This window comes from Phascolarctos cinereus, unplaced genomic scaffold (genome assembly GCF_003287225.1).
Source record: "Phascolarctos cinereus isolate Bilbo 61053 unplaced genomic scaffold, phaCin_HiC Scaffold_726;HRSCAF=1367, whole genome shotgun sequence".
Lineage (NCBI taxonomy): Eukaryota > Metazoa > Chordata > Mammalia > Diprotodontia > Phascolarctidae > Phascolarctos > Phascolarctos cinereus.
In genome coordinates, this window is record NW_027556098.1 from 267,287,946 (window position 1) to 267,313,783 (window position 25,838).

Below are 25,838 nucleotides of genomic sequence, written 5' to 3' on the forward strand. Positions count from 1 at the left end.
CTGCCTCTCTGGCTATTCATCACCTTTTCTGCTGATCGGTATTTATGCCTATTTATGTCCAGTTATGTCCATTACTGAACCTTCTGACTCCAAAGTAGGCAATGCACAGGGACACACATTCTGCATTAGCGACAAACAATGCAAATGAATGTCTTGCTCATACTCATCAGCAGAATCTGATCCACACTAAGGTTTTCTCCCTCATACTGGGACCCTAAAACACTTGAAGCAGGATTAGGATGCAAGCTCCCCAACTCTCCTTTCCCTTCTTCCTCATGCACAATGGCTTAGCTGAGAAGAAAACAACAGCTTGTTACAGGAAGTGCTTATCAGAGAGAAATGAAGTGTGGGGGAGGGGGGTAGCTGTGTCTGATTCTCTTGTTTATCTGACTGAAGGCTTACTAGGTGCCACTTGGAGCACTTAGTATACAAGGCAAAGCCTTTGATGCTGCTCAGAGGAGAACCAGCCCACTCTGACAGGTCTAAGATGACAGCAAAGATTGGAGGAGAGAGAGAAACTGTAAGAAGCTAGATGGGAGGCTGGAAGCTTGTAGCAGATAAAGGGGGAGTGAGGCAGAAATATGGGTGACATTGGCTGAGAAGAGAAAGGGAAGCCAAGTAAGGAAGGGGAAGACCAAGGAAGGGATTAAAGGCAGGTGGGATTGGGGAGAGAGAGAGAGAGAGAGAGAGAGAGAGAGAGAGAGAGAGAGAGAGAGAGAGAGAGAGAGAGAGAGAGAGAGAGAGAGAGAGAGAGAGAGAGAGAGAGAAAGGAGGAGAGAGAGAAAGAGGAGAGAGGGAAATGGGGAGGAGAGAAAGAGAGGAGAGGAGAGAGAGAGAGAGAGAAAGAGGAGAGAGGGCAATGGGGGGAGGGAGAGAGAAAGAAAAGAGGAGAGGGGGAGGGGGGCTAGAAAGAGAGGAGGGGGAGGGGAAGAGGGAGAGATGGGGAGGAGAGAGGGAGAGAAAGAGAGAAAAGAGAGGACAGAGAGATAGAAAGCACATGACTGGCAGAACAAAGGAAACATGGACAGGAGAACACACAATGCAGAGAGAGTACAATGGCCAAAGGGAAGAAGAACTGACATTGACTACAGAGAGAAGAAGATGGATCAGACAAAGGGCAGAATTGGAAAAGTAAAATAAAAGATTTTTTTTAAAAAAAGGAGTCATAGGCAGAAGATAAAGAGGGAGAAAGAGCAATAGCAAAGAAGGGAACAAGAAGAAGAGGCGGATGGAAAACATCAGGGGGAGTGAGACAGAGAGAGATTGAAAGAGAAGGAGACAGAGACTGAGATAGAAACAGAGGGAGAGGGAGAGGGAGAAGCAGGGATGAATACTGCATAGCTGAAGAAAGAGAAGCATGCATCTCTCCATAGTGTCAATCCTGGGACTTTTTAAACACAATGAAACTAGGTTAGGAAATCATTCAAAGCCTGACATCCTGCTTAAGGTTAAAATGCACTATCATTTCAGTATTACCTTAGTCTCTTTAGAGGCAGATGGTAGGTAGTCCAGTGGGTAGAGTGCCAGGGCCTGGAATCAGGAAGACCTGAATTCAAATTTGACCCCAGCAGACACTTACTAGCTGTGTGCCTCAGGTTACTAGCACCTACCTCACAAGATTTTTGTTAGGATCAAATGAGATAATATTAAATGCAAGGCACTAGCACAGTGCCTGGTACACAGTAGGCATTGTATGAATGTTTCTTCCCTTCCCTCTCATCTTAAGCTGGGTACACTTTGTCTTGGCTACAGATTAATAGTGGATAAGACATATTTGTTTGTTTGTTTGTTTGCTTGTTTTTTTAAAGGCAGAGTTTTTCTTTGGTCCCATTTTCTTTGCCCTGATATGGGACTTTGGCTCAAGGGTCTACAGGGAGATATGAAAATATTTGGGGCTACCTGGAGACATAAATTTGCATACAGTTTCAGGAGGACAGCTTGTCCCAATTCCTACTGTCCTCTAGACTTTACCTAGTCTGACTTATCTATCACACAGGCTATTAATAAAAAGGCCCTTATGGGAAGTTTTTTGGCAGGGAAAAAGGCTTTTTTCCTCTAAGCTCCAGAAGTCGCTAAAGGTATTTTTTTTAAGTCCTTTCCCTGACCCCGCAGGTGCCAGACAGGGTGACTAGTGTCATGCCAAAAGAGATCTCAGGGAGAATAGCTGGTCCCAGAGTGAGGAAGGAACATTAAAATCAAATAACTAAGTAGAATCAAAATTTAAAACAAAGCAATTGAGATTGGAATGCATTGTTCACTGACTGACTTCAGTTAAGGTATGATCTTTTTGTATTACTATACATTTTCTCCCCTATGAGAACAACAGTATAGTAGGAAGATAAAAGAAAAACAGTAATTATGCACATGGTCCAAACCTGCTTTCCTTTCTTGGGCAAAAGCCCTGACTGAATGAGTGATTAGCCTGAATAACATTTAGAGTTTAGATATTTAATACATGGAAATTTCCACAGCCTGGCTCCAAGCTACATCTCCATTCAATTCAACAAACAGTTATTAAATCCGTAGGTGTGACAAGGCACCATCCTAGATACTGGGGACCCAAACCCCCAAACCTGATGCCTCCTCATCTTACAGAAGTGATCCTGAGCTCTCGAGAACTAAGACAGCCATAATGTTTATGCTGAATAGGATTATACATTTCTAGCCTCTATCAGATTGCATGCCTTTTGGGGGAGGGGTTGGGAAGGGGGGGGAAATTTAGAACTCAAAATCTTATAAAAGTGAATGTGAAAACTAAAAACAATACATTAATTAATTAATAAAATAAAAAAAAAATAACTGAGTCAGCCAAGTGGAAGTGTTTACAGATTCTACCAAGCTTGAAAGCCTTCTTGCATAGTCCACGAGACAGACTGCAAGTGGTACTCTAGGCCCAGCCTGAGCAAGTATGGAGATGCTGGCTGTCATGAGCAAGCTTGACACTAGAGGATAAAATCTTTGGCCATGGCAACAAAGTTGGGGGAATGAAAGAAAGAAGAAAGGAAGGAAGGCATTGTCTCTACCCTCCAGGGAAATGAGACTTGTAAGGGGAAGAAAATACATGATGAGGAGAATACATAGAAGAAACCAGAGGTACATGAACAGATTGATCTCTAGTTAGGGGATCAGGAAAGGGGAAAAGGAAAGGAAAGAAGAGAAGGGAAGGAAGAAGCATTTATATAGCACCTACTGTCTACCAAGCATTGTGCTAGGCACTTTTTTGTTTTTTAACAAATATTATCTCACATGAAGTTTTCATGAAGAGGGTGACATCTAAGCCCCAACCTTAAACACTATGCTCCTACATTAAATATATAGCTAGTATTTATATAACACTTTAAGGTTTAACAGAGCATCTTACAAATATTTTCTCATTTTTTTTTCTCAACAACCCTGTGAGGTAGGTGCTGTTATTATCGCAGTTCTACAGATGAAGAAACCAAGGCACAGAGAGGTTAAGTGACTTAATCAGAGTCACACATCTAGTAAGTGTCTGAGGCAAGATTTCAACGTGGGTCTTGTGGATTCCAAATCTTGCACTCTATTGTATCACCTAACTCCTCTGTTTCAGGGGGAAAAAAAAATCAGTCTCCTCTTTTTCTCCCAAAGATACCATCTTTTCTCACTTCTACACCTTTGTTTTCACCATTTTCCTTGCTTGGAACCCCACTGTCACATACTTTTATAAACTAATGTGAAAAGTGATTTCTCTGGGTAATCTGTGTCATGGAGACTCAGAGCTCCACCCTGCCAGCCTTCAGATTCAAAGTTCTTCAGAAGTACATTACTGATAATGAGATTGCATGGAATCTTCTTATCCTGGTCAAACCCAACCAAACCTGAATTGATTTTATTGTATTCAGGCTTGGGTGGAGACAGATACTTCTGCCCAGATAGATAAAGCCTGGGAGTGGATTGGAATGATTGTGGGTTGATATGAGCCCCTGTTGAAAGGGTATATAACACTGTACCCCAAAATCCCAAATGGGGCCAGTTCTGAACTGGCCCCCTTAGGGGTCCAGTTTTGGACTGAACTCCCATGCAGTGCATGTCAAGTCTTCTTGAGAGAAATTAAAGCAAGGACACATGTACCCCAATTTTGTTTGTCTTTCTTAGAATAAATCAATTGGGGTTCATAGGGTTCATATGATTTGGGGTTCACACTAATGGGATCATAGGGCTAAAAATGAAGAGGTCAGAGGTAATCAATTCCAACCAACCCCTCAGTTTGCAAATGAGGATACTGAGGCCAAGACAGGTTCAATAATTTGCCCAAGGTCATACCAATAGAAAGCATCGGAGCCAGGTTTAGAATGTAGCTGCAGTGATACCAAATTTCATGTTCTTTCCACTCTTGTGTAGTCTGTCTCCCTTCAGCGCTTATTTTAAATATCATCCATTGGATGAAACCAGCTTTGGGGAATCCCTACCCCCACTTCACTCCTTGAGCACCGTCTGTTCTGCTCATTCCGCATGACACGCCACCTTCTGACTACCTGTCTCTTCAAGCAGGGACCGTACCTTCTTAAATCCTGACTATGAAGGACAATGTCTTCCTTATAAATAGCAGAAAATCAATAAATGTTTGATGATGATGATGATAAAAAATACACTACTGTCTGAATGAACTGAATTGTTTGTTTCAGAAAGATGACAGGATACATTGAATTTTGCTGGGATCTTTAATGTGTCTCTCTTCAGAGAGAGTCTTTTAAAACATTGCTAGGAGGTCATCAGACTCAACACTAAACAAGGAAGTAGGACTGGGCTGGGCAATGTTTCACAGAACAGCACTTAGTCATAGTCAAGATGGAGTTTCAAACAGTGATCAGATTCCTAAAATTCAGGATTTTTTCCCCCTCTGAGCTATTAAATCTCAGCAAGAGACTTTGCCACTTACTGTACGATACTCCCAATTAATCACAGTAAAAAGCACTGTTTGCAAAGTGAAAATCCTCTATTTTGAATGCTTAATCCTCCACTAGCCGAGTTTACTACAAAGGCATGAATCTATAATTGAGATATAAAGCAAAACACATGACCAAATTAAACTGTCCTAGTATCAAATCAATACTTCCTTTTATAAATAATCAGTTTTGAAGATCCCACAAAAGGAAAAACAAGCTATTCAAACTGATCCTTGAGCATTCTAGTTCATGGGGCCATGAACCACCTGTATACAGCTTGCTTTTTTCTTTTTAAACTAAAAGTAATTTTTTCAACTAACAGAAATTTATTTTTTCTCTCTCCAACCTTCTCCCCTCCCCCATTTAAAACAAAATAGAACATTTGTACTAAATATGTACAGTCAAGAAAAAAAATATTCCCACATTGGCCATGATTAAAAAAATGTGTGCTACTCATTCTATACCCTGAGGCCATCATTTCTCTATCAGGAGATGGGTAGCAACCACCTGGATCCAATGTGGATTAATTAATTTAGTCAATTTTAATTAGTTTAATTACTTTATCTGTTTAGAGTCAGCCTAATACCCAAACTACTTTGGCCTTATAAATTTGATCCGATTACTTAAGAATGAACAAAACCAGAAAATTTATACTTAAAAAATAAAAAGTAATCTCTGAGCATTTTACAAATATTTTCTCATTTTATTTTCCCAACAACCCTGTGGGGTAGATGCTGTTATTATCCCAATTCTACATATGAGGAAACCAAGGCACAAACCAAAATTAATCTATAAGGAGATTTCTGAGAAGCTGAATCTCTCTTCATCATAGAGGCGCTTTTAAACTTTTTTATTCATAATAGATTCTCAGTGGCTGAAAGCTTTGGAACAAACACAGAAACCCCCAATCCTCTATCTTCCTATACTAACCACTTCTAAAGTCCACATTACAGATAGAAGAATTCAGAAGTCATATATCTGGAACTATCATTAGCAAACTTTTGTGTCTAAGCATGATTTTAGCAATAAAAATTCAATGCAATACTTTCTACACACACACACACACACACACACACACACACACCTTTTTACCTTAATGATATTGTAGAAGACTTTTTATTTGCCTAGTTTAAATGACCCTCATCAAAATTGCAACTGTAAAAGATTCATTTTAGTACCTTTTAATGCATATTCACTTCTCTAATGGACTTTTTAAAAAAAATTAAACAATTTTCGTGTGACTTGCACATTGGACTAGCCTGCAGAACACCTGGAGGACAGATCTTTGAGGACCACACTTTCAAAACCATTGACCGACAGGCAAACTTATTATTATAATTTATGCCATTTTCTCCTGTCAGGGAAATTAAAATAAAGTAATGTTTCCTTTGGTGTGAAAGGCAGTGTGACATATTGGATGAAGAGCTGGCCTCAAAGCCAGAAAGATTTGGGTTCCAACCTCACCTCTGACACACACTTGCTGAGCAAATCACTTAACCTCTGAGTGTCCCAGGAAAGTCTCTAATACTTTAATTGGCAGAGAAGGTGCCAATCTACAAATGGTAGAGGAAATTTTCTCATCATGGAGGTGAGGTCCCTCTATCCAAAGGGATCACATATCCAGTCCGTCTTCCTCTTCTTATCCTTTGTGAGGCCTACAACTTAAACTTTGCAACCATTTCAGTACTTAAGCAGATCTCTGGCTAAGTATATTGGACAGAGGAAGAGACAGGGAGAGAAGGATTATTCTGCTTTAATCACATTCAAATATCCACAAGCTGCTTTCTTAAAGAGGACAAGACGCTTGTAACAGTTTCCCATGGGCTGGCTTCCTGGGAAGCTTTGTCAATCTTCCCTATTTGCATCCTAGGTTTAAGTTTAATTAAAGCTCTGAAAGGTTTTCCCTTCTCCAGGGACATGGGTTTGGAGATGTTTTTTTCTGCCATCATTTCCCCCAAGAGGTTCATTCTTAATGGTCTATCACTTTCTTTTTCAGCCGGTAGTTCTTCAGATTATTGCTCTTTACCAAAACATTCCCATACAATTTCCTTGGGGAAGGAGAGGAAGAACTACTTTTACTTGGTAGCAGGTCGCAGCTTAAACTGAAGTCATGGTAAACTTAGGACCAAAAGACTGAGAGCATATGGATGTAAATTCTAGCACTATGTGAGCTTGAGTGACTCGCTGACCTCTCTGGGCATCAGCATCCTTCCTCATCACAGCAACCAAACCCTTTAATAAATTTTAGTGGTTCCCTATTGCCTCTGGGATCAAATGCAAACTGTTTGGCATTCAAAGCCCTTTATAAAGGTAAAGCATTTATGAGATTATACGTCTAAGCACTTTGCAAAACGTACAGTGTCACAAAAATACTGGGTGTTAGTTGACTCATTTATAAAATGATGGTGTTGAACTAAATCAGTGGTGTCAAACAAATAGAAATGGGGCCCAATAAACTGTACATAAGGATCCCTGGGGGCTATATATTGCCTTAGAAAAACACATACACACACATATGTGTGTGTCTATGTTCCTATATATGTGTGTATCTAATTTATGTCTATATTTATTAATATATCAACACTTTAAAATCAGGTAGGAACTACATTTTAATCCACACTCAGGAGAATTTGAGAACTCATGCTACCCATGGGCTGAGTCTCAGACACCTCTGAACTAGATGCCCTCTGAGATCTTTTGCAAGGTACAAGGCCTCCTGAGGCAATGCATTCTATTTTTGACCTATTAGTAAGTTTTTACTTACATCAATTCTAAATTCCTGCTACTTCTAACCATTGCTCTGAATTCTGCTCTCTGGGGTCAAGCTGAACAAGTCTAATCCCTTTTCTAAGTTACAACTTCTGAAATGTGTACTAGAAGACAACTGTCCCAGCCCTTCCAAAGCCTCAATTTTGATCTTCCTCAGGCTAAATATCTCCAGTTTCTTTCATTGTGCTTTATCTGACATGATCTTGAGTCCCTCATCCTGATCACTCTCTTCTTCATGCTATCCAGTATCCATGTCTCCTGTCTAGCTCTAATAATAATAATTAATATTAATAATAACTAGCATTTATACAGCGTGTTAAGGTTTGCAAAGCAAGTTGTACATATCTCACATGATTCTCACAACAGCCCTGGGAGGTAGGTACTATTATCATCCCCATTTTACAGATGAGGAAACTGAGCCAGAGAGTAGTTAAGTGATATGCCCAGGGTCATACAGCTAGTAACTGTCTGAGGCTGGATTTGAACTCAAGTCTTCCTGACTTCAGGTCCAATACTCTATCCATTGAGCTACTTAGCTGCTTCATATATAGTTTTGTTTCTGTTAATTTTTGCCAGAAGTTAGGAATACATGTTAATCAAGCTTCTTTCAGGTATATCCTGGGGAATGACTTGATCAGTCCTGACAGATATTAGCTACTATTTCACACTATCTGATACCAAATTGATGTAACTGAGCTGCTGAAATTAATCCACATAATAATAGAGAAAGCCAACAAGTCAGATTAGCAGAGTAGAAAGAGTGCTCAATTTGTAGTGAGTGGGACAGAGACCACTTACCCAAATAAGAATTCAGAGGTTTCTCTCAGTAGAAACAGAAGTTTTATTCTAGCAAGTCTTGTGCGAGAATTGGGCATCACCTATCCAGGGCAGACTAGAGTAGGGAGGCAGGATCCAAGCAGCAAACAAGCAATTATACACCCTTAGACAAACAACTCTAAGAAAACCCTCTCCCCACTTTTTTTACCTCAATCTATTTATCCTCATTGGTTGAGGTAAGAGACCTTACAGTTCTACCCAGAAACTTAGAGATACATTTTACCCAAAACAAGGTTGGGAGCTAGAAGATTGCCTTATTTGGCAAAGATAAGGCTGGGGTGGTGGTTACAAAACAAGGGAGGGGGTGGGTAACAGGTGTATGACCCAATCTCATGATTTACAGGAAAATGAAACTTAGGCCCAGCTAATGCTAAAGCCTTAACTAAATTTTTTGGGCATAGCTTCCATTTCACATGAGAAATTTTCACTTGTCCCACACAGTAGTCAGAGAATCTGTGTTCAAATCTCATTTCTGCTATTACCTATATGACCTTACACAAGGTCCTCATTTCCTCACCTGTAAAATAAGACGGTTGGATTAAATCACACCTAGGGTCCATTCCAGCTCTTGAGTAAAGCCATGGTTCTTTGTTATAGGGATGAAGAGGGAAAACACATCCAAGATGTGTAACTTGATCAGTGTCTGTTATTGATAATTGGCATTTGGCCCCCAAAGGAGGACCAAAACATACAACTTGGAGGCTAAAAAAAAGCCTAGGATACAGTTGGGACCAAAGTATTTTCCTCCTGTAGTTAGAAATATTTGGTCTGAAGGGAAGATCATGTTGATTCCCTGAGGAAAACTACCTCGCAACTCAGCTACAGCCCTGGGGGAATCAGCATCTACCCTGATGTTTAAAGGGAGTGGGAGAATGGAGATGGGGGTTCGGTGGAAGCTAGGAACCATCATTAGCTGCTGATGCTTCTGGTCTTCTGTTAGCGCAATGAGCCAAATAACAAAAGGGTGCCTTTCTAAAGGCTATATTACCATGGCCCAAATATGGCAAAGGATTTGGTCCCAGGGGGCTGCTGTCACATGCATAGTCACAGTCTGACCAAAAAAAAAAAAAAGGAGGCAGAGACTTCTCCCAACAACTTCCAGAACAGGATCTACTTCCTTTCTCCCCATTGCCCAATTCCCTCTCCCCCGCACCCTATGCTGCTAGATGCCTTCATCTAACCAAGCTTTGGAGAATCTTACCTTCTCCATTAAGCATTGGTGTACATGACTAAGAAAACTCCCCTGTTTTGTTTTGCCTCTAAATTGTTTAGCATGTCTAGAGGTGAGAGCATGCTATAAATGAGTTAATTGAGTTTTTAGTGCTGGCAAGGCAGGCTCCTTTGAAAATCTTGAAGCCTTCACTGATTACTTCAAAAAGTATCAGAATTAACTCAAAGTCACTTGGTTGTATCGCTTGCATGCTGTCTGAATTTAGTAACACAATTTCAGATAAAATGGCCTAATTTCTTTCCCTTTCCCAGGACACTTTGAGGGGCCTTCCAATTTGGTGAATGAATATAACTTCTTACTTTTTAAATATCTCCAGTAGAGGCTCATCTACTATGCATAGGCCTGTGACTAGGTTAAAAGCAAATTTTCAAGTACCTCTTGAAAAGAAAGGAAAGAGAGAATAAAGTAGTTTGGAACTGGCATCCAGATGGGGTCAGCTGTAACACCAGCCTATGATTCAATTCAATTCATGTTGGAAGTTCATGTGTAAGGTGGAGAGAGATAGGAGATAGGAGAGGGAGGGCCAGCCTGAAAGTCAGCAAGATGGTCTTTAACTCATGCCTCATTGTGTGACCCTGGATGAGTCACTTAACCTCTTGTTGAGGTTTAGAGTTGGGAGAGCTGGTTCAGGTGTGAAAGAATTCACTTAGACCTTCTCTGTAGGCACTGGGAGCTTTATTTAGTGAAAGCTTCATGGGCCTGAGGTTAGCAAGGAGCTAAACAAAAGGTGCTGATATAGAAAAAGACCCAGGTTTATATAGGCAGAAAGCTACACAGCCTGTAGAACGATGACATGTTTTTAGGATTTCTTATGGAGATTGGAGATTAGGGATGGGATGAGAACAAACAAGATGAGGAAGATAAATGACAGGATAAGGAACACAGGATCAGGGAAAAAAAGACAATTCTTTCGGTACAGGATGGCTTACAGAATAAACCTCAAACCCCCTCAGGCGGCCTGGGAAAGTAACCCTTAATGTTATTTTTAATCCTAGGGTGCTCTTTGCTCCCCATGTCACTCTCATTGAACTCAGGGAACTCCCCATAACTATAAATTGCAGATTAGTTGCCAATCTGTAGGGTAGAATTCATTTCCTCACCTGGGCCTGATGGGGGATAGGACCTGAACCCCTAAAAGCCCTGAACTTTCCCACAAATTTCAGGAACCCAGTCCCGGGGTTCACCTGAGGCATCCAGCCCATCCTAGTGAAATAATCCTTTCAACTGTCCTTTCACTGTGGCCCTACCACAGTCTATATCCAGCCCCACCCCAGATTACTAGTCACTCCTAGATCCCATCCAGATTTTCTCACTGTCTTTTTCTGTTTAAAAGTCTCATTCTCACCCCTATTAAATTGTGTAGACTCTTAGAATCTGGCCCTCTTGTATTGGTGTCACAAATACCTCAGACTCACTAAGAATCTCACCCCCCCAACTAGTGTCATAATAAACTCACTGCTTGGACTGAAAAGAAGGCTTGAATGGTTGAATGGCTGAATTCTTTTGAGGCAGATCCACTCTGTATCCTTGCATTTCAAGGTTCCTAGACCACATCATGCCTTCCTACCCTAATGAAATAATAAGTTTGGACCCTACACCCTCTCAAAAGTGCCAAGCAGTGGTCCAGGAGCTGAGAATACAAAGGCAAAAATAAAAAGGATCCCTGAATCCCAGAGATTCACATTCTACCAGGGTGAAACAAATTCAAAGTAATTTCAAGAAAGAGATAGTGTTAACAGTAAGGGAAAATCAAGAAAGGCCTAGTCACTTTGCACCAAGCATATGAAGTAGAGAATTCTGTCTCTTCAGATCTAGGTTATACTTTTCCACAAATGGATACAAAATGAACCAAGCTTCTGAATGAATGAGTCACTCTCTGAGATTACCCCCAATTTCATGTGTGTGTGTGTGTGTGTGTATACACACATACATATGTATGTGTATACACACACACACACACACACACACACACACACACACACACATACACTATGGGGGGCCCAAGCCAAGATTTTAGTCCCTTGCCCCAAAGGGAATCTGACTCTCATTTGTTTACAGGCCCAGCCCCTCATCTCCCTTTGAAAGCCTTAGCCTACCTTTTAATCTTACTCAGATTCACCTTTGCCCCTTGCCCTAAAAAGAATCTGGCTCCATTTTGTCTATGGGCCCCAGAAAGCCCTTACTCTGGTCTCAAATGGCTCCTTATTGACTTCCCTTGTTGACTCCCCCTTATCTCCCTTTGAAAGCCCTAGCCTCACCTTTTGACCTTACTCAGATGCCTTCCAGTTCCCTTCATTACAGGCCCCAGAAAACCCTTAAACTTTCAGGTTCCTTATTGACTCCCCTTATCTCCCATTGTCTATTCAATCTCTCAGACCTCCCAATCAGAATTCTTACCTAGACCCTTTTCCCAGCTCCCTTCTCTAGCCACCCAAAGTTACTTCAGTGTATAAAAATTCCACCCCGGCCCTCATTTAGATGCTGAGAATCTCATGCCCAAAAGGCTGAGACTTTCTCATGCCCGCTTATACTTACGGGCGTCACCTGGCCTATGTATTTTATCACTAATAAAACTTTTCCTCTGGCTGGAAGAAGATTTGAGTTGAATTCTTTCAGACAGGGCCCAGTGTCGCAATCTTGGGGGTTCCCAGCAGCACCCCCAAACCTCTAGACCTCTTCACATATACATATATGTGTACACACATACACACACACACACATATATCATGTTTGTACATTGTTTACATGCTACCACTCCCATAAAACTGTGAACTCCTTGAGGGCAGGGACTATTTCCTGCTTTTCTCTGTTATCCTTAGTGCTTAGCACAGTGGTGGGTACACAGCAGGGGCTTAATAAATGGTTGTGGACTGATTGATGAACAGTAACATGTAAGGTTGTTCTGCTATGCACTAGCTGTGTGACTAGGGAAAGTCACTTCACCTTTTCTGGGGCCTTGGTTTCTTAATCTGAAAAATTTGGGTCTTGGTCCAGATAAGCTCTAAGTTTCTTTCTAGGTCTAATTCTTGTGGATTTGGCCTAATTTTCTGGAATTGAAAAGGTCTTCCTGTGTGCAGGGGGAGTAGACCTGAGGCACTGAAGTCTTTGCTCTCAAAGTGGGAAAGGAAGCATTGAGGTACATTACTCTCTTGGCTAATCTGTGTTTCAGGTTTTCTTTTGTTCAGGTGCCGGAAGACCTGTGGGACGTAGGTGTCTAGAAATTAAAAGTTATTGTTCCTATTTGTATAATTATAATAATGAGTTTGGCTAAGGGAGGATGATTAATTATGCAAGGTTGAAGAGCAACAAAGTCACCAGGTAGGGGGTGGGGTGCCTGGAAATGTTGAGAGGACAAGTGATAAGTGAAGGGGCGGCACTTCCAAAGGCTCTATTATTTCCATGCTGCAGGCCTTGGCGTTGGGCCTAGAGGCTATGGCAGCTCTGTCCCCTTGAACTGTGCAGAGGGGAGCAAGAAATCAACGCCCAGTCTGCCTTTCCCTAGGCAGGTCCTACTGGGCAGACATTATTGCCCCCCCCCCCTTTTCACCTGAGCAGTTTGACTCCAAGAAGCAGGTGATTAACTATCAAACAATAGTAGGGATTTACAGATTAATTCTGCCTTAGAAGAAATGGGAAAACTCATTTACACCAAACAAAAGGGAGGGGGGTGATTAGTTGCTGGAATAACAATAAAAAGAGTAAGATAGGGCCTGGAAAATTGATAAAGAGGCCAAAAGCTTTTTTTTTTCTATTATTGCACTAATATACCCCCCTTTTTTTGTAAGCATTAAATTCTACAGTTTTCCATCATGCAAATGTGTGTCTCTAAGTGAGATTAAAGCCCAGCGGGCACTGCACTCCAGAGAAGTCCATTTTCAGGGTTTAGATAAGGTGAACCTTTTCTTAATGTACCTCTCACAGCTCTGGGCTCAACACAAAAGTACAAGTACACTAGGGTTTTTATAAATATAAATAGGGCTTTCTCCACATGCTCCCTAGGCTGTCTTTAATTTAGACAACACTGTAGTCTCATTAAGAGCAGTTGTCATACTCTCCCTGCCATGTGGGGTCTGCCAGGGAGAAAGGGGGGGGGGGTGTTGGCTCTGCCTGGTCAAGGACAAGATCAATACAGCCATTTAGGATCAGTGATAGAAATAGAACTTTCTATTTCTATTTCAAGTCACTGGGCCTGAAAGGTTGGAAGGGGTTAAAATATGCAGATGGCCCTGGGAAGAAGACAAGAATTAAACTCTTGATAGCAGTAGTTCTGGAATAAAGGGCATTGAGACTTCCAGTTTAAAATATTAGATCTAAGTGAAGGAACTTTGGCCAAAGTGCAATAAGAGGATGTTTAGAGTCCTTGATGAATTGTGAGGACTGTCCTTGATCTTCACTTTGTGAACCACGAACCCCACAAACCCCAATCTGAAAGATTCTGCTCTAAGAAAGAAACAAACAAAATTGGGGTACGTGTGTCCATGGTTTAATTTCTCAAGCTGGCTTGACATGCATTGCATGGGAGTTCAGTCCAAAATCAGGCCCCCTTAAAGGGGCCAGTTCAGAGCTGGCTCAGTTTGGGATTTTGGGGTACAGAGTTATATGCCTTTCCAAGAATAGGTGTTCCCAAGGGGTGCCACTGAACCGTGATTGGTCTACATACCAGGAGGCAGGTCATATTAAAATGAGGTCTTGGGTGGGTGCTTTAGATCACAATCCACAGGGGCATCAATATTGTCTGCCATGGAAGGAAATACCACCCCCAGTCTTGGAAGTCTGTTTCCACCCAAACCTGAATAGGATAAAATCAATTCAGGCCTGGATTGGAGTTTGACTGAAATAAGAAGATTTAAGGCAATCTCATTATCAGAGATATCCTTCTGAAGAACTTTGTACAGAAGGCTTATGGGGAGGTGGGAGGAGGGGAGCTCTGAGTCTCCAATGCACAGATTATGAACAGAAATCATTTTTAACAACTTAAAAGCTTATCTTGAATTTTCATAGGTAGATGCTTTTAAACTTGTTTTAGTTATTCTGTCCAAAAAAAAAACCAAACTATGTGTTGGTTCTTGAATTGTCTTAGGAAACAGTAGGAGAAGTGGCTAGAATGCTGATTTTCAATGAAGAAAGCCCCGAGTTCAAAATCAGCCTCAGACACTAGCTGTGTGACCCTGGGCAAGTAATTTAATCCTTCTCAGCCTAAAGTTCCCCACCTTTTAAATGGTAACAATAGAAGTACCTACCTTCCCAGAGTTGAAGGTGAGGATCAAATGAAATACATGTAAAATACTTTGCAAATCTAAAACCTTTTATATAAGTGTTAACTGTTGTCCTGTGTTAGCTATTCAAGAGATTATCCATATGAGCTGGAATGCCTGGCTCATTCATAGTACTATGGGTATTATCAATGTCAAAACCGTCTGGGCTTTTACCTGAAGGGTAGGCTTTGAGGAAGCCTTAAGTGTTTCTAGGGAAGAAGACCCTTTTCCCAATAAAGGGGTAACGAGCAACAAGAGGAACTGTGTGGTGATGAACTTGAATAAGTGGTCTCCAAAGTGGGATGTTTATATGCCAAGATGGTTCACAGGATGGTCCAATGGGATATGGGAAAACATTTTAGAAATGAGAAGAGCAGGACGGCTGTTCGGGGATTTAAAGACACGGCTAGACTGATGCTTTCTTCCCCCTGCCTGCTCCCAGTGCAGGGTGGGATAGAACATCAGCTCTGCCACCAGGCCCTCCCATCCCTCTTTCCCAACCCCTGGAGGACAAGGACAAGGACAGTGACAACAACAAGAGCTAGCATTTATATAGAGCTTTAAGGCTTACAAAGAAAGTTTTGATGTTCAGTCATTTTTCAGTTGTGCATGACTCTTTGTGACCCCCATTTGAGGTTTTCTTGGCTTGAGCGGTTTGCCATATTCTTGTCCAGTTCATTTTACAGATGAAGAAACTGAGGCAAACAGTTAAATGACTTGCCCAGGGTCACACAGTAAGTGTCTAAGGCCAGAAAAGGAAAAAAGTATTACTTTGAAAGTATTATCTCATTTGATTCTCACAACAATGCTAGGAGATGAGTGAAATTATCACCTTCATTTTATAGAAGAGGAAACTGAGGTAGATAAGGTTTAAGGGACTTGCCCAAGCTCACCCAAGTATCAGAGTCTGGGTTAGAACTTAGGTCTTCATGACTCCAGGTGCCCTGTCTTTTGAGTCACCTGCCTATCAAGGGAAATGAGCAAGGGGTCCAGGAGTTCCCGAAGCAAGCTGATCAAAAAGCAAGCACAGCGTCACTGGACAGCACTGGATGAACACAAGAAGAGGACCGGTGGACAGGCTCAAAGGACAGCTGCTGATGGTGCTGTTGGGACTTAAGTAACCAAGCACTGAGCTATGTCAGATCCGCAACCCTGATGCCCAGACCCCTTACCCTCCTTTCCACCCCCAAGAACAATATTTATTAGCTAGCTTTAAAGAAAAGGGAAGCTATCTGACACCAGGAAAACAGAACCTCTGGGCTATCTTTCCATTTGCCCTGCCGTACCCATCTTCCCTATCTGAAATAGCAACTTTTAGACTATCAGCTCTTCCTCTGTCCTCCTCTCCCAAATCAAAGAAAATAAGAATATTATTATTAAATAGTAACTAACATTTATAAGGTGTTTCTTACATGCCAGGAACTGTGGTGAACACTTTTCAAATACTAACTCGTCTGATCCCTACCACAACACTGTAGCTGAATTTCAGCAAAATAGCTTTGCATAATTAGTGGATGGGACTGAAAAAACAGTATCAAGCTTTGTTTATGAAGGCCAATGATGCACTTGTTCCATTTGGATCTATAGAACTTTGTGAGATATCTTTTTCAGCAACGATAATCTTTGAAGCCAAAACAAACTGACCTTAGAACCAGACCTCTCAATCACTCTTTCCATCCAAGGTATTGAACCAAGATTTCAAAAAATAATGAAGCTTATAAAATAACATCATTCTCAGTAAACATTAATAATAATAATATTCTAGTGAGCAAAAACATTTTTGCACCATTGATATATAAATATTTTAAAATACTATTTATTTTATCTTTATCTCTTCACTTTTTTCCTGTTGTTTTATAATGTACCTAATAGTACATGCATATAATTTATAAATAAATGAATACAAATATATTAGTCATGAACATAGAAGTTTTTTTTTTCCTTTGTCTGTTTTTCTTAATAGTGTGTGTGACCCAAAAAACTTGGAGATCATTAGAGCAGGAGACTGAAGAATCAGATCAGAGTTCTAGTCCTGACTCCATCATTTCCTAGCTATGTGACCTTGACCCTGTCATTTAATATCTTTGGACTTCAATTTCCTAACTCTAAAATAATCAGGTGGCAGTCACTGCTGGTGGGATTGTAAATTTATGAAATGTTTTTGGAGAACAATCTGACAGTGCTCTGTAAAAGTTATGATGGTCATACCATTCAACCCTGAAATTCCTCTGTCCAATGCATCAACAGGCATTTATTAAGTCCCTACTCTGGGTCAGGCATTATGCTAGGCAAGGGATACAGATATAATAAATCAAATACTTCTTGCTCCAAAATAACTCATATTTTAACATGGTTGAGAATATATCTCCAAAGTAATATAAAACAAAAAAAAGAATTAATTGAAGATCTTTCAATCTGGAATGTCCTCTCTCTTCACCTCACCTCATAGAACATTATATATACATATACACATATATACATATACACACACATACATACATATATATATATATATACACATACACATATACATATATATATATATATATATATACATGCATAATACTATGTTACTAGGCAGGAAGGTATCTAGATATATACACATGCATATATTCATATATTCATATTTAAAATATTTTGCATATTGTTTCCTTTAAAAGAATGTAAGCACCTTGAGGGCAAGGACTGTCTCTTTATGTATATGTATGTATGCATGTATATGTATGACACACACATACATAGACATAGAGAGAGATTCCCAGTGCTTCCTAGGCATTTATAAATGTTTATTGATTGACTGCAGCATTATTCTTTATTTCAAAAAGCTAAAAGCAATCTAAATATCCAATAACAGGAGAAATATTAAATATATTATGATATATACACAGACATCTCAATGGAATCCTTTAATGGAAATATAACTAAGAAATAAGAAGAGTATAAAGAAACTTGGAAAAACCTTTGTGACATGCACTAAAGCAAAAGCTAAAGAACCAAAAGAACAAAGTACATGCTAAATACAACCATCTAAAAAGGAAAGTGAATGAGGATGAATACACAAATAACATTGATGGAGAATTACAGGGTGTTATTAAAAAGTTGTTATAATATTTATATTGCTTAATTAAAATGTAAATAATTGCAAGGCAAGCTCATTTAGTTGTATAGATGCACAATATTAAGTTTATAAAAAATATTTGAATAAAATAAGAGGATTGGACCAGGTGGCCATTAAGTTTCCAGAGAACTGACATTCAAGGATTCTTATCATGTCATTCATTCCCATTCAATGCAGGTCATTGAAGGAACTGCTTCTGTTATAAGAAATAAAAATTAAATAAAATAAGTTACAACTCCAAGGTTCCTTCAAGCTCAAATTTTATAGGTAGTATCACATAGTACTAGATTTTGAAGAGTTTAAACCAATGGGAGCGGAAGAGAGAAACATTCGTCAGATGTCATTTATGTGTGTGTTGAAGGAGAAGAATCAAAGGACATTAATGGGGTGTAAAGAATGCTAGATTTGGAGCCAGGAATACCAAAAGAAGAGGTGACCATTCAGGTCCCTTCTAGCTAACCCAATCATTATGTGTTCACATAATACATGTTCTCATACTCATAGGAGCATGCCAGATTTTTTTCTTTTGAGATCAAAAACCAGTTAGAAATCTCAAGACTCCTCTCATCCTAGTGCAATTTCTTTTTCTTTTTCCTTCCTTTCCCTTTCCTTTCATTCCATTTATTTGCCTTCCCTTCCCTTCTCTTTCCTTCTTTATTTTCAGAGACTGCCTTCCCTATCTCATTCAAGCTCAAGTACAGTTGCAGTTGTCTCTCACAATCCTAATCCAAGTAATGATTAGCTTGGGAAGGTTTGACCCACTCTGTTTCCAACCTGTACCAGTTCACCCCTCCTTAGGAAACCTGATGGTCCACTGCTGCCAGGAGTTCATCATATTGGTGAATGACATACTGGGGACACCCTGTAGCTCAGAAATCCCAAACCCAAGTGGTTGATCATCTTCATTCTTCCAGTAGCAGAGATTGTAGAACCCATGCTCAGTCAAGTAGAATTTTCATCCGGAGTCTGAAGCAGCAATTTAAGACTATCCAGACAGACAATTTCTGGCATGGGAATCATACTTTATGCTCAATACAATAACAGATCACAAGATAAACAACAACAAAATCCACCCTATGGTGATATATGCCCTTTCCAATACAGAGACCAGGGAAGTTTGGTGCTATTTAGTTTGTCTGATTGCTTTACGAGGAAGGGGGAAAAAAACGGGCCCTGGAAAATTACGGCCGTCTATTCATTAGAGTGTCAATAATACTCAGTCCAGGCATATCGACAGCGGATTAGCTTAGGCTGGCTCTGTGTACAAGACCAATGCCTTTCTTAACCCAGCTTGTTTCCAAATCAATATACCCATCAGCATTTGAAAATTAGCCCAAGATGAGATTCCAATACTTGAGCTGGTGTGTCATGCTAAGAGGGCACCCAGCCAACTCATAGAGGAAATCACCTAGCAAGGGATTAGACATTTTCCATTAGTTTGTGCTCAAAATGCCCAAATTAAGATTGCTGACCTCCCACCCTCCGCTGATCCCTTCATTTCAGTGTCTATAAAGAACCTATGAGGCATACTCCTATCAACACATACTCATCTTCCCATGATATGTCTATAATGTTGTCTGTAATAAATTTCCCCACCAAAACATTGTTCTCTGCCTCACACTTTGCTGTCACCAACTCCATTTTAATTCAATTCAAATGGGAAAACAATGGCACCCCATTTCAGGCAAAAGAAACACAGCCACAGCGTAGTAGGACAGATTTTTAGAACAGAGGAAACCAGTACAATTGGCTTTCATGCAGAAACAATAAGAGAGTACTTAGTAGAACTGAAAGTTCCTCCAGAATTTGAAATTAAACACACCTATACACCACAGCCATTGCATAATCTCTAACTCTGGCAATTTCTTGCTTTTCAGTCTCTTTCCTGCAGTTAGCTTATTCTAATCGTCCTCACCTCATCAAATCCTCTTTCTCATTTGCTCTTGCTTTTTGCCTTGCTTGTCTATATTCTAAGTCTCCCATTTCCCATCTTTTTTTTTTCTCATGGTTCTCTTCCATAATTCTTCCCTTTCCTTTTTTATTTTTTAAACTCCCCCCCCCACACACACACACACTTTACACTTTACATCTTCTCAACTTCATGACCTGGCTCATTTTCATTTCACAAAGGTCTGAGGGCTTGAGGAAGATCACCAGGCTCTCCTCATGGGGCCAACTGTAGGAAGGCCAAGGAAACAGGAGTAGCAAAGAATGGATTCCTTTCCAAAGATATGAAGAGGGACATTCCACTACCTTAAACTAAGCAAAGGAAGCTCTGTACTACTAGCCAAAGGAAAAAAGAACAACAACAACAAAATAAGAAATCATTGCAATTGACGACAGTGAATTAAAAGAAAGTGGCATGATTTAATTGTATATTACTGAATTGGAGTTGGTCACTTTTGTCCTGGCCCTACTTTTTACTCAGTCAGTGACCAAGACACTTGAGTTCTGTATTCTATAAGACAAAAACAAACCAAAACAAAACACCAGGAAACTTGACCTAGCCAGAGCCTACATTCTACACAGAAAGGTGCCCCAGCTCCCCTGAGCCAGACTTCTCTACTCCGCAGGATCTCTTACCTTGAACGATGAGGTGGACTCGTGATGTCTTTGGGTGGTTGTCTGTCTGCACAGAGCAGGTGTACGGGCCTTCATCATATATGTCCACATTCTGGATCTCAATGCTGTACTGGGTTTTGGTGTTGGTCAGGAGGACCACCCGGGGATCTAGGCACCACTTGTCATTCCCAGCATACAGGATCGTGCTGCGGTTCAGCCAGGCCACCCGAGTGACTCGGTTGTCCACAGTGCACCTAAAAAAGAGGAGGCAGGATAGGCAGGTCAGATGAAGGGTAGAATAGAAGCAATGAGTTCTCAAAAGGTGCCTAGAGAGGTAGAGCGGTTGTGATCTTTTATCTGTCTTTTAACTCCCAACATTGTTAAATTTTAAAGTTTTGCTATCTTTATAGCCAGTGACACTAGCCTCCTTGCTGTTCCTCAGACAAAACGCTATCTCTCCCAACCTGAGGCATTTTACTGGCTGGTGGTTATGCCTGGAATCCATGTCTCTTCATCTTCAATTTGTGGCTTCTTGGTCTTTCTTCAAATTCTAGCTAAAGCCCCACCTTCTACAAAAAGCCATTCCTAATCCTCCTTCATTTTGGCACCTATCACCTGACATGACCTCCAATTTATCCCATCCCTATCATTTTTGTACACGCTTATTTACATGTTCTCTCCCCAATTCACATGCTGGATCTGTGAGAGCAAGGGGCACCCCGCTCCTTTTTTGTTTGTATTCCCAGCACTCACCACAGTGTCTGATACATAGTAAGCACTAAATAAGTGTTGACTTGACTCCTGTGATAGTTCTTAACAGTCATCATGAGCCTCACAGGAATATAAGATCTACACATTGTCTGCTTTGTACTTCTGGGATCTGAGCCCTTCATTGAAGTCAATAGTCAATTTATTCAGTATGTGCCATGAGGGCAAAGGACATATAGTTCTCAGACTCTAGAAACCAAGACATATTCAAATACCTTCCCAACTATAATTCCAGAGGCATTTTTTTCCTAATTCAGGGTAGCCGATCCCTATAGAACCATGAGAATCCTTCCTTTGCCAAGCCCCTTTCAGCAGCATTAACAGAAAGCTTTCAGATATGGGGCCACATCTGGACCACTTCTTATACCTGTTGTCTCTTGTCATAATCCAAAATCGAATATTTTCACTTCTGTAGGAATCATCATTCAGTTGTTTCTCCAGTTTGTCTGACTCTTCTTGACCCCATTTTGTGTTTTCTTGCCAAAGACACTAGAGTGGTTCACTATTTCCTTCTCCAGCTCATGTTACAGATAAGGAAACTGAGGCAAACAGGGTTAAGAGATTTGCCCAGGTTACACAGTTAGTAAGTAACTGTGGCCAGGTTTGAACTCATGTTTTCCTAACTCCAAGTCTGGCACTCTATCTACTGTGGCCACCTAGATGTTCTATCCTTACAGTAGAGGGCGGCTAAGGAAATAGAGTCAATTGAGGCACCTACTATGTTTCAGACACTGTGTTAAGTGCTGGGGATACAAAAAGGGGGGCAAAAACCAGCCGCTTCTCTAAAGGAGCTCATAGTCCAAATGGAGCTCAGAGTCAAACACAAGTTCTCTGACTTTAAATCCAGTACTCTTTCTGCTCTGCCAAGTTCCTCCTCTATTACAAAATGCATGCTTTTCACAAAACAAATATCTACATGCCTTAGAAAAGATAGTTTTCTGGCATTAAAAATATTCATCTATAAAAAACAATATTAAAATGCACTCCTCATTTCACTCCCTGGTTCACTGTGCCCTAGGCAGATCACAGATTTGATTGAGTCCTCCCGGTCTTATTTCTGTCTGACCCAGATACAGCTCAGCTAGAAACATCCTGGGCCTGGGGTCCTACTGTCTTTGCACCGCTTACTGTATTTTCTGGACAACATAGGCAATGTCTCATGACAGCATTACTCTGACACAGTAGGTTGTTCTTCATTCTTGAAGAAGACCACAGTGACATCACTATGTTGGAATCAAGGTACAATGTGTCAAGGTACTGTGGCTGATTAGAGCAATATGAGCTAGGAAGGCTTTACCGCAGTTCAGGCACAACAGTAGTGTCTAAATAGGGAAAGAGAAAGAAATTCTGCTGTCCCAAATAGATCAGGTCACCTAGCTCCATTCTCTCAGCCCTGGCTACTGTATCCTTAGAGCGGTTTAGTCATTTCTAGCTCTGTCCAACTCCTCATGACCCCATATGGGGTTTTCTTAGCAGAGTTACTGGAGTGGTTTGCCATTTCCTTCTCTAGCACATTTTATAGGTAAGAAAACTGAGATAAACAGGTTTAAATGATTTGTCCAGGGTCACACAGCTAGTAAGTATCTGTGGACAGTTTTGAACTCATGTTATCCTGACTCCAGGCCTGGAGCTTTATCCACTGTGCCACCTAGCTGTCCTATCTTTACAAGAGAGGGAGGCTAAAGAAACAGAGCTGAGGTAGACCAAGTCAACTCAAATCAATTCTATTCACCAAATATTTATAATGTATCTATAATGTCCTAAGTACTGTGCTGGTATCTGGAAATGGAACAATGAAACAGTACCCGCCTTTAAGGACCTTACCTTCTACTAGAAGGTTAAGCTTACCCTAATGCTCTCATATGCTGTACCAGCTACCCAACTTCATATTGTCTTGCTCATTCCCAGGTGACATATCTCAGTCACACATGTAATTAATATGAACTTTTTAAAAATTTTAATATGAGGCTTCTCAGAAAAAGGACAACACAATATATGCTATTATGTCAGAAAAATAGCCAAAGCATCAACATTAAGAAGGCTAATTGTTGTTACTATTCCTTGCATAATTGTAATATTGTTGAAGACCATTTTGACAGTGTTGTGTCTTAGGGCAGATGAAGCAGATCCTAAAGGCATGAATCTTGTTTGAGTATTTACTGTTACCACTTTATAGAAGAGAACCTCATTCTTTGTGATTAACTTGCCCTATGGAACTAGAATGAAAAGCCACTTTCTTTTCTAGAGTAACTGAAATTTCACCACATACATGGGAGAAAAGTCATTGTCCTGAAAATGCTGACTACTAAACTATAAACTACTTGAATAATTGTTTCTGAAGCGCACAACGGGACATCTAACAAGTCTAATGATGAATATGGGAAGACTGGCCTGGGCGTCCATGTGGATGTCTAATTATTGACAATTGACTGAAACTAAAGCAGTCACACCACACTGCACAACAGTTAAAGGGCCAAGGATGTTCATTTGACACTTTTAGCTCAGCCAATTTCTAACAGGCTATGTGGCCCCTGTGATATATACTCTCTGAAGAACGCTGGCATCTCATCAGCTGTGGCTCCAGGCACATTCGAGGTTGTGCTTGGATGTCCAGACTGTCATCTCTGGAAACCAGTCTTGCTGACTTTCAGTGGAATTAATGGGTGGTGTTTGGTGAGATATATCGCCAAGGTAACTCGGAACCCAGCTCACGTCGCCCCTCTCATACTTGCCTCTATCTATCTGTCTCATTTATCCATTCTCCTGCCAGGAAGAACAATGCACATGAGACACCCATCCCATCTTAAGTTATAGCAAGCTGTGTATGGGGACAACTTCCAGTTCTAAAACAGAAGAATCTAAAGATCATGGATTTAGAGAGAGGAGAGACCCTAAAGGTCACCTGGTCTTGCCCTCTCACTCCACAGAAGAAACAGAGACCCAGAGAGGATAAAGGGTACGATTCAAGGTCATGCAGATAGAAAGTGGCTGAGTAAAGACTCAGACTCTGATACTGCACATCCATTATAGAAGAATTTTCAATATAACATGGAAATGTGGTATTGCATGTGAAGGCATGGTTGTATTAAAAGTTGAAACACTGGAAAGAGTGTCTAATGAGATGACAGATTGATTGAAATGTCAAGTGTTTGGGTTCTGAACCCCAGCTGTCCCTGACAGATCTGGCTAAGACTTTCTGTTGGTATGTGTCTAACACAAGGGTCAACATGTGTCAGGTCAGTGGGAAAAAATGTTTGTTGTAATTATTAATTTCCCTGGAGTAGGTGAGGTAGGAGTTGGTAGAGACACATGCTTGCAGAAAGTACACCTACTGTGCTAGCACTTGAAAAACATAATCCTATGCGTCCTTATCTCTCATTGATGAATGATGGCTATATCATGGTTTCTACATTTAGAACTATTGGGAGAGCAAGGGTTATTGGTCAGGACAAGTAGTACTGAGGCAGAAATAAAGAAGTCAAGCTATAGGCTGAGTAACCATAAGCCACTTTTGGATTTGGGGGGTTTAAGGAGAGATAAAGAGCTGAAAGTTAGGTAGTCAATGCAGCAAACATGTCTGCCTGGACCTTCAGGAGACATGCAGAGGTGGAGATGTTTGACCAAAGAGGATTAAAGAAAAAAATAGAGAGCCGGGGGCGGGGGGGGGGGGGGGGGGGGGGGGACAGGCTTGGCCTTTCTTAAACACACCTGCCTGAAGATCTGAAGACAATAATGGATCCACACAGTGTGTAATCCAAGCATTCCTTCCATCAAATGGCCCTTTAACTGCTTTTGAAAAGCACCAGGGCTCAGGCAGCACATGAGACTACAGTAAAATAAGTACTTTCGCCCTTCACAGCACCTGGTCACAATCTCCTCTTATCACACTGAAATGCTCCAACTGTCCCTAAGTTTGGCCTGTTCCAGTATTTGGCTTTCTCCCCCTCCCTGCCCCTTAAGCTTCACAGATGAAAATTGCAACATAAATGGCTTTGAAATATCAACCAGAGGCCACATGCAGTTTGTTACTGAAGCTATGTCTGTGCTTTCTCTCCTTCTTTAAGAAAGAGGGGGAAACTGGTTCATGGAAAAAAGGAAAAAAAAAAGAATAGGAAGGAAGAAAAGGATACAAAACCTTCATCAGAGCTTGGCCAAAAACTCTGATTAAACTAGAGGTTGGAAAAAAAAGTAAGCTTTCAGATTTGCTCCTGTGTCTCTGGTCTTAGCTCTGGGGCCATTGGTTCATAAGAAAGTCTGAATTCCTTGTCCAATCATATTGACCATTGCTCAGGTCTTACAACAGAACAAGAAGCAGCAAGCATTGATTGAGTACCTGTTGTATTCTATTTCTCAGGCTCTGAGAAACAAAGACCAAAACCAAAGCAAAAATA

The 25,838-nt window shown here is 40.7% G+C and overlaps 1 protein-coding gene across 5 annotated transcripts in view; it reads right to left on the reverse strand.

Annotated features, from left to right (window-relative positions):
* NTM (neurotrimin) overlaps positions 1-25,838 on the reverse strand; it is a 1,253,923-nt gene that overhangs the window by 264,877 nt on the left and 963,208 nt on the right. For all 5 annotated transcript variants that reach the window (XM_020963803.2, XM_020963806.2, XM_078147098.1 and 2 more), the window contains one exon: positions 20,701-20,933. In XM_020963803.2, coding sequence (XP_020819462.1) covers positions 20,701-20,933 — 233 coding nt within the window. The remainder of the gene's footprint in view (positions 1-20,700; positions 20,934-25,838) is intronic.